At 35.4% G+C, this 16,395-nt stretch overlaps 3 protein-coding genes across 3 annotated transcripts in view; all 3 read right to left on the reverse strand.

The window, feature by feature from the left end:
- The window catches only part of Tmhs (Tetraspan membrane protein in hair cell stereocilia), a 32,850-nt gene extending 16,555 nt beyond the window's left edge, over positions 1-16,295 (reverse strand). Inside the window, exon 1 of the mRNA XM_073090253.1 lies at positions 15,667-16,295. Coding sequence (XP_072946354.1) covers positions 15,667-16,069 — 403 coding nt within the window. The 5' untranslated portion in view covers positions 16,070-16,295. The remainder of the gene's footprint in view (positions 1-15,666) is intronic.
- On the reverse strand, positions 357-2,066 carry Tektin-A (testis specific tektin). Its single transcript, XM_073090303.1, has one exon. It carries the CDS (start codon positions 1,940-1,942, stop codon positions 419-421), a length of 1,524 nt encoding a protein of 507 aa, XP_072946404.1. The 5' UTR covers positions 1,943-2,066; the 3' UTR covers positions 357-418.
- LOC140755066 (tektin-4) lies at positions 7,185-8,771 on the reverse strand. Its single transcript, XM_073090252.1, has one exon. It carries the CDS (start codon positions 8,704-8,706, stop codon positions 7,198-7,200), a length of 1,509 nt encoding a protein of 502 aa, XP_072946353.1. The 5' UTR covers positions 8,707-8,771; the 3' UTR covers positions 7,185-7,197.
- Positions 16,296-16,395: the final 100 nt, after the last annotated feature.

Genomic DNA, 16,395 nt, shown 5'->3' on the forward strand with positions numbered 1-16,395 from the left:
CCTAATCCTTCTCATTGTGAGAGGAGACCCGTGCACTGCAGTGGGACGTTAATGGGTTGATGATGATGATGATTGATGATTATTGTAATACGCTTATTTTGCAAGCATTAAACAAAGCTTATGTCAAGAAACTAAGCAGGTAGTTAAATGATTTTAAATTTATGGACCAATACAAAAATGCCCTTTGTTATGAGGGCAACGTACCCATTTTTTACTCTTTGATATTTTTGTAAGGATAATTACTTAGTGTATTTAACAAATTGCAATTTTCTGAAAAGCGATACTAAAGTTTTTGCGAATATATGAGATAGAAATCCAATGTTATGATGAATAGAAAGCAAATATCATGCTTAAAAATAAAATAAAATTTATTTTAAACGCTCAATTTCATTTAATTTCGTTCAAATAAATAGAAACATTAACCACCAGCAAATTCTTCGGGCGTCGGCATATGAGCGCGAACTCTACTACATCTATCTTTATCTATATTCAAACTCTTTCTTTTACAGGCGATATCTTTTTCCAGCTCTCCTCTGTACTTCATTAACTCAGATCTTACAGTCTCTGCCTGTCTCAGTTTATCTGTAAGAGACTCAGCTGTTTCTTTTATAAACTTCGCTTCTCCTATTAACGCGTACTGGGCTTCGTCTCTGCAGTTCTCGACTCCTGGTCTATCGTAGTTCCTCGTGTGAAGCCGCGTCATCACCAGCTTCCCTCGCTCATCCACTTTTCTCAAGGAATCTTTCAGGTAATCAATCAAGTTTTCTATATCAGCTGTCTTTTGCAAGTTTTCTCTTAACGTCTCTTCCAATTTATCACAGACCTCCTCAGTAGCAGCAACAGTTTCAGCTAACGCTGCATTCGTCCTATCGGCCTGCAATTTCATATCCTGACTCCCGTTTATGATGTTAGTCATCAAATCGCCACGTAGTTCAACTGATTTCTTCCTAACCTCTTCACAGTTTCTTATGCTTTCGGAACAAAAATGCTTCCAATACTCCAAAGTTGTTGCGTTTTCCGGCCAGCGGGCTACGCCTGGATGGCACAAAATTAAATTTGATTGAGGGGATAAACTTAAATTTTGTTTATCCAACCTTGAAGAGAGCATTTTGTCGCTCCAGTCAGCTTCCATGCTGATTTTGGCTGCTTTATTCATAGCCATTTGGTTTTCAACCTTAGCCAACGTTTCCATGAAGACTCTTCTTATCTCTCCAACAATTGCTACTTCTTTCACCAGTTCTTGCTCAGCTTCGTCTCTTACCAAATCTGGTTCGTATCGATTCGTGCGTAACTCTAAGCATTCTCTAGAAATGGCTTCAGGCATCATCAATATCCGACAAGCTCCTTTCAACCTCGCTCGGTCCTGGTCTAACGTGTCTATTTCTTCTGTGATCGCGTGGAGTGTTTTCTCAACTTCTTGTTTCCAGTACGACAAGTCCTTTATTCGTTTGTCCAAGTTTCTGTTAGTGTCGCTCAGTTTTGCATCCATATTTTTGAAAGCGTTGTCGATGTCTTGCTTTATTTGAGTTTCCAAAGCCCTAGCCTTGTTCGTGGCTCGAGGGGTCAATGTGTATTCGTTGTTCTTCCTCCATTCGCCAGTGGAATATCTGGTGATGGAGTATTTGTCGACGACGGGTCGAACGCCAGTAGTTCCTGCTTGAGGGCTCCAGTCTAAATGACCTGACGCCCAGGGTCCTATTGGACCCATGCCGAGAATATCACCACTCGTTGTATCTGTCGGCTGAGGGAGGTATCTCGGAGGTGCATCTGGCGGGTATACCTTGGGTTCTGGTGGTTTAATCACACCAGGTATATACGGCGATGCAAATGGATTCTCATTGACCCTGGTCATCCCCGCTTCCAAATACGTCTTTGTATCATCCTGCTTAACTGTAGTCGGACATATTTGTGGACAAGTGTATTTGCTTGGATCCGTTGCCATATTACACTAATGTATTTAGGTAGATACTAAAACATAATAATTAATACTAAAAATATTATAAATAAATATAAAACTAACGCCACAGAAACAAGTGACGTGAAATGTCAATGTCGTGAAGTTCGATCCTATTACATTTTTAATCTGTGGTATTGGAGGCCAGTTACGTATACTATAAAGTTTAATGTTATACATGTTTTACATTAACATTAATTTGCTATTAAAATTCTTGTTTACTTTAATTTTATTTGTAAACACTACTCGTATCTTATTTGTTGGTTTCTATTTGTAAGCATTTTTTAAAGCTGAAATCGAAAACTTTTGCAAAATCATTTTCTATTATACTTTTGTTTTATCAATATCGATTTAGCTGTTACTACATCTCTAATCTTTATATTGTTACAAGTTACTTAAGCATTTATTTCCCTTGTAAGTGTTTCACTTACAATAAGCAGTGTCTAAGGCCATCTGGTACCTATACAGGGTGAATCTCCATAAAGTGCACATATTGAAACAGGTAAAATTAAACCGCATTTTGTCGACAAAAAAAATATAAAAAAAATTAAAAAAATTTTTTTTTTGGGTTTTACGACCTTTTGAATTTTTTTTGGGAATTGTGCACCTGAAGTAAATAAATCGCTATAACTTTTAAACTAAGAGGGTTATTAGGTTCAAACAAAAATAACAATGATTGCCAATGATAGGCCGTACTGATCCATGAAAAAAGAAAACAAAAAAAAATCATCTTCCCAGGTAAAAAATGTCAGATTAGTGCAAAAAAGCACTTTTTTTAGGTAAAATTTTCAGTAATCATCAATTTCCTCAAAATAATCTAGGCATTTTATTTTTTTATTATTATTTAATGCAATTCTACGTCGTATTAGCTTTCAAACACTAAAAAAACCACGCCTCTAACTCAAGTATAAAGTTTGCTAGGAACGTTTCAAAAAAGACGCGACGCACGTGCGCACGTGCAATAAAACTGGTATAGTCCGACCCATAATTAGATGTCCAAAATATAAACAAAGGAAACTATCAAAAATATGTTTCAATGGTAAATTCATGGTAGTTTCTTATTTTTGACGATATTAAAGTGATAAAACAGTAATAAAATAAATCTTTAATAATTAAAAAAAAAACACTAGGTTGTATTAAAAATGTTATTTATTACCAACACCCTTAAGAACTGCCTTTCTTTAAGCGCTCGTAGGAAACTTTATACTTAAGTTAGAGGCATGCTTTTTTTAGTGTTTGAAAGCTAGTACGACGTAGAATTACATTAAATAATAAAAATAAAATAAAAAGCCTAGATTATTTTGAGGAAATTCACGATTACTGAAATTTAACCTAAAAAAATTGCTTTCTTCACACTAATCTGACTATTTTTTTCTGGGAAGATAAACTTTTTTGTTTTTTTTTTTTCATGGATCAGTACGGCCTATAATTGGCATTCATTGTAATTTTTGTTTGAATATGATAACTCTTTTAGTTTAAAAGTTATAGCGATTTATTTACTTTAGGTGCACAATTCCAAAAAAAAAACCTCAAAAGGTCGTAAAACCCAAAAAAAATTTTTTTTATTATTTTTTTTATTTTTTTTTGTCGACAAAATGCGGTTTAATTTTACCTGTTTCAATATGTGCACTTTATGGAGATTCACCCTGTATATAGGGATAACCGGATGAGTAGGTAGATATTTTGCGGTTTCCAGGTAGACGGGTCACACGATCATTTTACTTGGGAATGTTATTCTGAGTTGCTGTCAATATTTTTATTATTACTGGCTATTGTACTTCGTATTGATTAAGTTTGAACTTGCAAAATCGAATGTAATACAGAAAAAATCCTCCTTATAAGGCAGTGGATTTTAAGAGCTGATGAAATATTTCATTTTTGTTTAATTTAAAAACTCCGCATTTGAGCAGCATTGTGGGGTATAACAGTGATAGCCTAGTGGTTAAGAAACTCGGCCTCTCGATCGAGGGGTCCGAGGTTCAAATCCCAGGCCCGCACCTCATTTTTCAAAGTTATGTGCGTATTATAAATTAATTATCACTTGCTAACGGTAAAGGAAAACATTGACAGGAAACGCGCATACCTGAGAGATTTATAAAAAAAAATCTCAAAAGTATGTGAAGTCTACGAATTTGCCAGTTATGGCCTAATCCTTGTCATTATGAGAGGAGACCCGTGCCCAGCAGTGGGACAGTAATGGGTTGATAATGTGGGGTTAAGGAAGAACTATCCGAGCCGAATGGGACATTAAAGAAGATTATGTATAGGAATTGTCCGAAAAAGAACTCGTACATAAATTTTAATACAATTGGCATTCGTCGACACGCGATGGGATCATGATGCCGTCATTACTTCCATACCGGCATACCGTCACGAAAGGTCACTGAGCGGATATAGGATTGGTTCACACTGACACATGAAATAATAGGCAAAGGGGAAAGAAGCACAGTTTAACCGGATTGACGGACCTATTTCTAGTGTGAAGCAGTTCTTCTGTTTTGGCGGAAGAGTGTGGACTCCGGGCTGATTTGGTGATAAGATGACTATCATGTGTTCTATAAAGAGTTGGTTTCATGTGTTTCTGGGTGGCAGTAACCACTTACCATCATGACTGCGTGTGTTCAATGTTAGCGAATTATGATGTGGTGGTGGTGGTGTCGCCGGAGTTAACAAAAGAGGAGGTAAGAGGAGTCTAATACCTTTTTTTTATAATGTAAGAGTAGCAGACGAGCATGCAGTCCACCTGATGGTAAGTGGCTACTGCCGCCCATGGACATCTGTAATCAACCCCAAATAAGATAAGATATTCCTACCTGAAGTCGGCCACAGATGCGCCGCTACCCCTGAGGGCTAAGCTGGAACGCCTCGCCAAAGTCTGTCTCCCTTACCACACCCTTCAAACCGGAACACAGCAGCTCCTAACACTGCTGTTATTAGGTAGAAATAGGTGTGGCGGTGGTGCCGCCGGAGTCGAACCACAAAGGGTTCTTCCACCTTCGAACCTTCAAAAACCTCAACGTGAAAGCATCAATTTTAAACCTATTGCTGCACTTAATACACATCAAATACTATATTAGCCAAAACTTTGCACAAAATGTCAAAATATTCCCATTATTTTTATTGTGAAACGTTCTTATAAAATCTAGATCATAGTGTTGCGACTCGTATCGTGGGACATCACTAACGAATGTATTGTTTGTAACACCACCTTTTTCTAGTAATTGTGGTACTGCTGACAGATTCCGTAATTACCGGGCGGCTGCGAAGCTTGCAATGCATTACATTCTTATATCTTCCCACAGAACAAGCATTCTTTTCATTTTTCAAGTTTTATCTAGTGGTTTTAAGCGGATTAAGATTTAACAGGTGTCTGTAATCAATACCATACACCTAGCAGAAGTAGAGTAGATTGTAGTACCCAGTTACATTATATCTTCTGTCGAATATGGGAAAGCAAAGAAAAAATGAGCGACCTTTTTTTGTTAATAATTGCCAAAGAATCAAATTTTGAAGAGTATTTGAGCTTGACGTCGTTTTTTCTCCAACAACAATTCCTAGTGGAGTTAGGAAACCAAAACATTGTATCCATCTGATGGTTAGTTTTCACTGCCGTGTAACATCTGCAAACAACTCCATATAGAACATCTACTGAAGCTAACTAATTATTTCTGTCTAATAACACTAGTTGTAAGCGCTGCTGTGTACTGGTTTTAAGGGTGTGATAGGGGAGACATACTTTTTCAAGGCATTCGAGCTTAGTCCTTTGGGGTAACGGCGCATATGTGGCTCAGGATCAGGATGTCAGGTAGGAATATCTTATCTTATTTGAGATTGATTTATGTCCATGGACGGCAGTAGCCAATTACCATCAGGTGGACTGCATGCTCGTCTGCTACTCCTATATTAAAAAGCTGATCACAGATTAGTTGTCACTCTTGAGGTTTAAGATGTTATTTAAACATCAGCCGGTTAGTAACTTAGCCGTTTAATCGTTTACTACTTAAATTTCATAAGAAAACGAAGAGCGTGACCTGTGAAACAGGAGCCTATAGAGTCAAAATTAATTATCCTTTCAAAAAGTATTTAGCCACCTATTTGTAATCAGGTGTCAAGTAGCCGACACAAAGGTTACTAAATATCAAAACTTATTGAACAACGGTTCTTCAAGCCAATCAAAATGTCATCTTGATATTTAATCTGTGTTACGCAATGGAAAGACAACACTAGTTAAGGTTTTTTCAGAGATACGATCAATAGATCAGATGCAATCGTTACAATAAAATTCTAGTGATACATTAAAGTGTTTGTTAAAGGGCACTTTGTACACAATTTTGGACGTTTAAGACAGCCAATCGCCACTCGAACCGAAGACAATAAACGCTAATCGAAGATAGGTAATACCGGAATAATGAACTCAGGATTTAATCCCCAATGGTGGGGGGGAGTTAGTGCGGTAAGAATCCCACATATCCCCGTGTCGCCCCCACGGCACTGGGTACCTTTTGAAGGTTTATCCCTCGTCAACAAATAAAGAGGTATTACAACCTACACTCGGCAAATAAGATATTTGATTTGCTGTAATTTGATTTCAAATCCGATCGTATCCAAGTCGCACCTGTGATCACACCCTAAGATCAAGAAGAGTGAAAGGTGTGTACTTAACTTTGTCAGCGTTAGTCAAGATTTCTCTACGTTAGAGGAAATTGGTTTAACGGATACAAGTCATTAGTTTTCTAGCTGCAGCGGTGAAATCCTTGCCTTTAACGAGGTGTCACACTTGTTTGTCTTTATTAAGAATCATTCGATACGGTTATCGCTTTCAATTATACGAAATTGACTCATTAAAACTCGCTTAACTATTTCTACTTTGAAAATAATAAGTTTGTAGTATGCCTGTGATTTTTAAATAAACAATATTTTATCAATATTGTGCTAATGTGAAAAAAAATATATGGTGAAGATGATGATGATAATTTGTCTGAACTTATATTAAAACTGTTATACGGATTAAAAAAGTAATTTAAGGATTACGCGAATTAATTGCTAAGCAAAGGTTAAATACTTTAAAGGCTTAGTGAAGAGGTCTTTTTAGATAACGTAATCATTTTGAACAATTTGAACGCATTAGAAGAAAATAACAAATATTACAAAGAAAAATGTCATATAATTAGAAGAACATAAATAATAATTTTAACAAATCACCATTAAAAAGTAATCAATTCCGAATACAAAAATACAATAAGTTAATGGCCAGCCAATTCTGATGCGGAAGGATAGTGCGAGCGAACCATTCCACATCTCTCCCTATCAATATTTAACGTCTTCCTTTTCGAAGCGATATCCCTCTCCAAGACAATTCTCTTCTTTAGCAAATCTTCTCTTACTCTTTCAGCGTTTCTTAACTGCCCAAGCAGAGAAGTAACAGTCTCGTGAATCTTCTTAACTTCCTCTATTAATCCTAAATGAGGCTGATCTCTAACGCTTTCCCCATGAGGTCTCCAGTTATTCCTATTATCAAGTCTGGTTTGAGCAAGTTTCATGGCGGCGTCCATTTTTCTAATAGAGTCTTTTAGATTGTCGATCAGAACTTCCATGTCAGCTATTCGTTGTAGTGTGTTACGTAGGGTTTCTTCTAGTTTCGTACATAGCTCTTGTGTTATAGCCACAGTTTCTGCTAACGCCATGTCAGTCCTGTCTGCTTGATTTCTAAGTTTCCTACCTCCGTTAACTAGAATAGCGTTGAGACTGCCGCGTAAATCTGCCGATTTTTGTCTCGCAGCTTCGCAGTTTTGGACGTTCTCTCTACAGAAAAACTCCCAGTATTCTATGGGTGCTGAATATTCGCCAAATCGTGTTGATCCAGGTTTAAACATTATTGTATTTGACTTTGTATCTAAGCTCAAATTAATCGCTTCAGTGTTATAGGCCATAGTCTTGTCACACCAATCATACTCAATTCTATGTTTCGCTGCCTTATTTATGGCCATTTGCTCCTCGATTTGATTTAAGGTATTCTTTAGTGTAGCTCTCACTTCGTTAACAAGATTCATTTCTTTGATAAGTTCTTGTTCAGCGAGGTCTGCGACTAAATCTGGCTCAAATCTGTTTGATCGAAGGTCTAAGCACTCCTTAGAAATTGACTCAGGCAACATTAGAACTCTAGAAGCTCCTTTCAAACGCTGTCTTTCGATTTCAAGAAGTTCGACTTCCTCTGTTATAGCTTTGCACGCTCTTTCAACTTCTACTTTCCATCTAAATATATCCCTAGCCTTCTGCTTTAGTCGCTTACAATTTTCACTCTGTTGTTTGTCAATATTACCGAATGCTTGCATAATTGACGTTTTTGCGTTGTAATCGACTATATTAGATTCGGTTATGGTCTCAGGATCAAGGACATGTTCATTATGTTTCCTCCATTCACTAAGAGAATATCTGCTAATGGAGTATTTGTTAACGCCAGGTCTTGTTCCGGTCATGCCACCAAGTGGAGTCCAATCGACTTTCCCATCAGGCCCAGGTTTTAGATTCGGAAGATATTCTAATCCAGAAGGAGGTGGTCTTGTCGATTCAGGCTCTTGTTCGGGACCTGTTCCAGCACTTGGCGCTCCCTTGGGAACATCTTTTTTATCTTCGGCACTTTCGAGTTCCTCTTGAACCTGTTCGGGGCTTTTAGCAGCTTTTTTAAAAGCTCCAATATCAGTACAAACTTTGGGGCACTTATCATCTTCGGGGAATGTAGTGAGTTCCGCCATAATTTTAAATGTTATAAAAATAAACTGCTAAAATTATAAACTTGTTTGTTGATAAAATGACATTAGCTGACATATATTTTTATATAAATGCCAAGACAATAAGTATGTGATATAAGTAACTTGCAACCTTTTTACTGCCAATAAAGTATCTATTGCATAATTTAAAGTGATTTCATAAATTTAACAGATGTTTTCCTTCCTTACATACGTACATAAATGAATCCAACACCTTTGCAAGAAATGAGATAATCTATCTTAAATCACCGGAAGGTAAAATTAATTTTGTTTAACCCACATTAAACATATAATCTATACATATAAGGAAAGTAATGTACGCAAAACCGTAATATACATTTTATATACACTTTATTAAGAAAGTATATGGCGAATATTTCTGCAGATTAGGCAGTTCAAGCTGATTACAATCAATACTATTTGTAACTCACAATTTTTAAAACAACTAAGAAAAAATACCGTTAAAATTATATGGAGTCTGATTAAATACTGTTGCTATAGTTGCAATCATAACAAGATTTTTCTATGATATAGATCATAGGATTTAAATCTATCGTTTGGGTTTACTTTTTACTCTAACATAATATTATGTTCTCTAATTATTATTCTATAGTCTATGATTCATTGATTCCAGTTCCCATCTACTAAGTTCTGCTTCAATTTGAGAATCCTCATTTTTTTAGTAAAGCTACACTGAATTCCATTAATATGGATTTATGTACACTTTTTATAAATACTCTAAGTACCACTTTTTTAACTTTGCATTTAGTTCTCATCATTTCAGTTTTAGGCTTAAAAAATATTACCTCTCATCTGTGTCGAAATGTTTCATCATCGAGGATTCTTTCTAAACGAACCTGTTTTATTACGTACTTCAATCATCGGTTCCCTTGCCTGCCTGCGGTGGCAACAGCCATAAATCAGTGGTACATCCATTGCGACTTCGCAGACTGTAATGATGAGCCGCTTTCGAAGTGAAGCGATATTTTAAAGTGCTTTATATCCAGCATGAGGTATGTTTAGTTATTTATTGTAATCGTAAAAACTTCTTCGTTAAAATATGTATATCCTGTTTTTATGTTAGGGAGTTGGTCTCATTATATTGCGGTATTTTATAAACGTTAAAATAAATAAGTGAAAAAAGTTTTAAAGCAATAGAGTCTTATTGGAGGCAAACTAGGTATACAATACACATCTGCCTTTTTATTTGCGTATTAAAATATGATAAACACTTGCTTTATAGGAGAAGGAAAACATGGACGAAACCAATACGACCTTTATGACTAACTTCTATTATCTATTACTACCAATGATATTACTTTACACTTATATAATACACAGTTTTCAAGGAAGTATGTAGTCCACCAATCCACATTTAGACTATGACTATGAGAAGAGACTCGTGATCAGTACCGGGACAGGAAAAAGGTTGATAATGATGACGATGATGGTCAAACCATATTCAAGTAACAAAGTATCACGAACGATTATCTTTTATACCTACCTACAAGAGAACATTCTTTTTCGAAAAAATATTTAAGTACTTTTTTTTTGGCAAACTACGTGTAATTAATTTTTGTATTTAGTAGTACCATTAATTTGTTGCAAAGTCCGCTAGTCGTTGCAGGACATCATAAAAACGTAATGTTCAAGTGAATGATGTACAGGTGGCAATAACTTCATTGTTTCAACGTTTATTGCGATGGTAGTGACAGCTGACAGGTGGTTAATTGATGCCTCGTTTCGAAATGCCAGCGAAATTAGACGCTTCATTGAACAAAGTATTGAAATTTCTGTTGTAAGTGGTACCTACGTACTTGCTAAAATTACATCTAAAAATAAATAGGTGGGTATATAGAATATATACTGAATGTAGAAATGAATTGCGTCGCCATAGCAAATTGTATGACTACCTACACCTGCTCGCAACAACTTCAGAGCGGACTAGCAGTTTGGCGCGGACTATACATGTTACTTTTGTCTGTCTAATTGTTTTTATTTAATTAATTATTATTAGTTTTCCTCTTCAAATTAATAAAATGTGTACGTTCGATTTAATTAATTTTTTGCTTTAAAAATTAAATGCTTAACACGTCTATATTGGTATTATAATGTTTTAACGCGCAAAGGACTGGTATAAGGTTCACTGACGGCTTAATTGCAGTGATAGCCTAGTGGTTAAGGAACACGGCCTCTCGATCGAGGGGTCCGAGGTTCAAATCTCAGGCACGCACCTCTGATTTTCAAATTTATGTGCGTATTAGAAATTAATTATCACTTGCTTAAACGGTGAAAGAAAACATCGTGAGGAAACCTGCCTACCTGAGAGATTTATAATAAAAAAAAAATCTTAAAGGTATGTGAAGTCTACCAATACGCACTTGGCCAGCGTGGTGGACTATGGCCTGATCCTTCTCATTCTGAGAGGAGACCCGTGCCCAGCAGTGGGACAGTAATGGGTTGATGATGATGATGACGGCTTAACGTGCCCTCCCAAGCACTTAAACGTATATTTAGCCACTAACGGTGACCCATCCAATTGCCGACCACGCGCGACGTTGGTTAACTTTGTAGATCAGATAAACACATATCGCAGAGCTGTAATAGCCTTAATTAGCAAGAAATAATAGTTACATCAACAAATGCAAATTTTAATACTCTTTCACGGTAGATGACGCTTACCGACAAAATGCCTTTTCATTTTTTACTTTTACTTTTCATGTACATCCGAGTGATGACTTAATGATTGCTTGCGTAATGAATAATGATGATTTAATGACGTCATGTTTTGCTACGGTGTGATTATGTGCTATTATTTAGAGAGATTAAATGTTAATTTTATGTGCAAGTAACCTAATTAATACTACACATTGAGTTTAATAGTGTAGTTTATATGGAAATTAGTGGTACATTGCTGTGTAGTGTTGTTTGTGTGGCAACCTGGGGGTTTAAAAGTTAATGAGCCCGTGGATCCTTAAGGATATCAAATTGTGTAACCACCTTTGGGTTTTAAAGATAATGAGCCTCAGGTCTAAAATTGAGTTTCAAAGGAACCGAGTGGCAAAAATTCGGCTGCCAGATTGATTTTTTTCAGCGGAATTCATAAGAATTCCGCTGAAAAAAATCAGCGTACTTATGTACGCTCAAAGTTTAGATGCATTTTATATTGCTTTATATCCAATTCATGTAGATACAATTTGATATATCCTGAATAGCGGTATATTCTACGCAATTATAGATTGAGGTTATTTATTTTTATGTTATAGTTAGAGAAATATAATAACATGACGAAGGCGTAACAGTAACAATACCAAATCAGTGTAATTTTAACTTGCGTGTGCAACTGTAATTTAAGTCTGAACTTCAGACTAAAAAGATAGACAGCCTATCGAACTAAATATTAAAGCGTGACATATTCTACTGATCTGCATAAGAACGTGTTACGAACTTACGAAAGTGTTACTTGTGTTAAATGCGTTTGGTACAAAGTGTACCGAACGCTACATGTACTAAGTGTTATGTTACATAAGTGTTATGTTGCAACGTAAAAGGGGTTATATGCTGTATGATAATTAACCCTTGAAAAATAAATTAAAGACCATACCCTGTACCGTGACCTGACCTGACCTATACCGTGTACCCTTTAGTTAACAAATATTTAATACAAAGAAACTACATTGCAACATTTTCGTGTCGCAATACGAGATATAGTTTTCATTCTAACTTCATTGCATAGAGTTCTGCAAAGTAACTTTTTATATTGCTAAATATCATTTGATATCACACAAAACATTTTGTTTCGAAAATTTTGGTAACCTTGATGTTTAGTCAATCACATAAGTAGCTTAACACGCCGTTCCGAGAGGCGTTGTCTTCCTTTTTGGTCTGAGTTCGGAATGCCAATCGTGTCTGCAATTTACTGATTGTAGAGCCTGCTGTCAGACTGCCACTGATTGGTCGAAGCACGATATGGGTGTAAAAGGAATTTTGTTTTATTGTTTCCCTCCTATATCATCTTCTCAAATATCCTCATTAGACAGCCTTAGTATATAAATCGGTTAAAAATGGTTAGGGGGTCAAAAATTGCCAACATCATACATATGTAATGGATGAATGACCTTACCTATAATTTTAGGAAAAAAATGACAAAATGTTTTGTAATTGACATTAATTACAAATCGATGGCATGACATAACCATTAAATCAATAATGAAGTAATTACATGTCAAATTAAGGTCAATAATTACGTTAGAATTATGTAAGGCGCTAAAACGTTTATTGGATACCAAAATATAAAAAAAAAAACAAAAAAAAATGCATTGTATTTATATTTATAAAAAATGAAATGTCGTTACAGTTGACTATTCCGTTTTTTAAAACTCTTAATTTCTAATCTATGCTTTTAATGCAAAAAAATAGTTCTGATACGGTCCCCGGGGGCGCTGTATGTCCGAAAACGTATACAGTGACCGTTTTCGAGCAAACATAAAAACTCGTACTAAGGGTACTGTAAGAAACGGAAATAGAAAACAGTCCACCAATTAACAGCTGTTAACAGTTTTGGTGCAAAGCTCTCGTTTCAAACGTCTTTAGCAACATACATAACGCTACAAGTGGCTCACACATCGTACAAGTTTTTCGGTCACGTAGCGGTGCTTGGGTCGTCATTCAATGGTTCATCGGAGTCTACTTTTCTTTGAGATTACGCATCAAGATCCGTCTTCACGTTTTTTTCAAGCTTTATTCAAGAAATCTGTTTTTTTCTAGTTACATATTAAAAATAATAAATAAAAATTAAATAATATTGGAGAGACGCGTTATTTGTTAAACCCTAAAATGCGTTCGGAATATTTTTAAAGTATTTTTGCTGACTGACAATATATTACTAAATGCAAGAACATTATTATATTTTCACAAGCCCTATGCGTTATCTACTAATAAATAACATAAATAAATATTTTAAATATTATGTTTTATATCAGTATTTCACACATAAAATTTCACTCTTCGATTTTCACTGTGTGTAAATATCAACTTATATAATATCTTTGTACAAGACTTTCAAGATGTTTATAGTGCAGGTATTGGATTTTAAGACAGGATATTGCTGTAATTATTACCTTACTGGTTGACTAGTGTTTCACAATATGAGTGAATTGTGTGTCAGTTACTTCAATTTTATGGACCTCATAGTTACGATCATGTAAACTTGCAAAACTATTTACTAATGTATGCATATGTCACGTATATTCATGTATGTACCTACAGTTTTGCAAAAATAAAGTGCCTATTGTAAAAACATGGTATAGCTATTTATGCCTAGTTTTCATGTAATATTTTTATTTTAAACATTTTTATAAGGCATAGGTAATTATTATCGGCAACTCTTAAAATTGTACAAATATTTTATTTTTGCATTTAAAAAAAGAAGGCTCGTGACATACTTTACTTATTAAGATTTATCTAAGTCATTTCGCAACATGTCACCGTATTCTGAACTTTAAGCCAGAAAACCGTGGCATTTACTTTTAAAGCACAGAATACACGTCAAGATAACTGATGCAATTTGTAGGACACAAACAGATATCGCTGAAATAACGTATTATTTTATTTATATTAAGTTGTTTTCGATTGTCGATATCCTTCAAAGTCTGCAACTAGTAATATGTGTTTTTGTTTTGATTTGCGAATGCAACGGTAAACCGCATCCTAGAACTTATAAAAAATATCGGAGCACAAAATAAATTATATGTAATTATTGAACGTCTTGTTACGATAGAATAGTCATTAAATAAATTCCTTTATAAAACATTAGCGTTTATGGAGCTCTAACTCATAAGTACTAACTAACCTCGCATAGACCTAAAAAAAAAAATGTTTGAAATTCCATTTCTGGTCACAAGTGACATTCTTAGCTACAATTTCTATATGATATCTAATCTGGAATTGGCAGAGATTTAAAACAACCTTTCGCTGGCCGTCAAGGAATCTAGTCTCCGCACCTGCGTCGCGTCCTAGACTAGTCTACCGGATGTCGGCTACACCTGTACACCTACTTCTATATTGACATTTAATGAATAGAACGATATTCTTGCTGTATATATCGATATAAAATGAATGGAATGTTACAATGTATTTTTGTTGTTGTTAGACGTGATCCTTTTAAAGTAGAAATATATATAAAGTTAATGTAAGTAAAGACAAGCATTGAAATCTGTTTTAGAAAAACTCATTAAGAAGACATCAATATAATATTTGAAAAGATTTCCGTCATTATACTTAAACAATCATTACTTCATTAATCACTTTTTATATTACGGAAAGAATTAATTTTATTAATCATCACTTATCATCCTATTTAAAAATATGTTTATAAATAATACAGATTATAGATACAAACAATACAGTCACAATTTGAGGGTTAAGAGTTAAACGAGAATTTAGAAAATGAGGAGGAAATAATGAAATATGTATTTTTGTACGGAAAATTTAGGTTTAAATGAACTATGTTCACAGTTTTATATAGTATCTAAAGTAAAGTACGATACACATTATTTACAAGCCATTTTGAAAGCGTTACTATTAAAGGTGCATTTTATTCAGCAACAAAAAATGTGTAACAGATACAAATGCAGTTTCGTATCTTGTTGTGTATTGTCTCGTATCGAAATCTAGATATTGCAAGGTCAGTAAGTAATAAGTATCAATGTTAAAATATGAGCACTTTCACTTTTCATTTGTAGAGGAAGACTTAGTTCCAGTAAAAAATAAGGGATCGATGGTAAATCACTTTTTGCCCCACAAAAAACAAACCACCAGATAGAAAAAAGACATAAAAAGTCAGTGTTTCCTGTTCAAGACAAAGAAAAGCGTTAAGCAGGAAACCACATGTTACATTCTCATACATCGGACATAACTCGAAGTGTAAACTGATTTGTCACTCACCAGACAACAGCTGCAGCCATCCGCATATGTGGAAGACAGTCGTGGACTGGCAAAAGAAGAACAACAGCATTGCACATATCGTGAAAAGGGCTAATGCTACCGCTAGCCCTACTAACACCGTCGCCACTTTAAACACAAAACCATTTATTGAGAGAAAATCATCCAGTCTCCCTTTACAGTCCTCTGCAGCCTCATCTATCCTGCAGATCTGCCACAGACCGAACTTTCTCGGAAACTCGGTTTCCAAATCCCCAATCCATTCTGGAGTCACGAAAGCCACAACGGCGATAATCGCGTAGCAGATAGTGAATATAGCCCAAAGCACACCAATAGCTTTCGAATTACGGACATAGTTCGTAGCGTACAAATGTGACGAATCCACGTATTCGATTTTTGAGCCCATCTCGTCGTTTTTTAAACCACGTAAACAATAACACAGATTAGTTACACATTTTTATTCAAACTTCGAGTTCTGAAGTATATTTTATATTACACCCATGACTGTATGGTAAAGTATTGCGGACGAGTCGAGGACACGAGAAACACGACACTGTAGTGTAATATGAACTAAGAACCCACACTACCACAGCACTGCCTCTCGCTGCGCGCCATTCGGCCAAGTGACCAGAGTGGGGATAAGTGATGAAGCTTGAAGTATGAGTCGTATGACCTATGCTTGGATACATTCACTTAGGAAAAACAAAAATGCTGCATCTTATACAACATTTG

This window comes from Epargyreus clarus, unplaced genomic scaffold (genome assembly GCF_041222505.1).
Source record: "Epargyreus clarus isolate Ecla_fem2 unplaced genomic scaffold, WU_Ecla_fem_2.2 ptg000032l, whole genome shotgun sequence".
Taxonomy (NCBI): Eukaryota; Metazoa; Arthropoda; class Insecta; order Lepidoptera; family Hesperiidae; genus Epargyreus; species Epargyreus clarus.

Bases quoted from the DNA above. Each gene is read 5' to 3' on its own strand.
- Tektin-A (XM_073090303.1), bottom strand. From the start codon at position 1,942: ATGGCAACGGATCCAAGCAAATACACTTGTCCACAAATATGTCCGACT.
- LOC140755066 (XM_073090252.1), bottom strand. From the start codon at position 8,706: ATGGCGGAACTCACTACATTCCCCGAAGATGATAAGTGCCCCAAAGTT.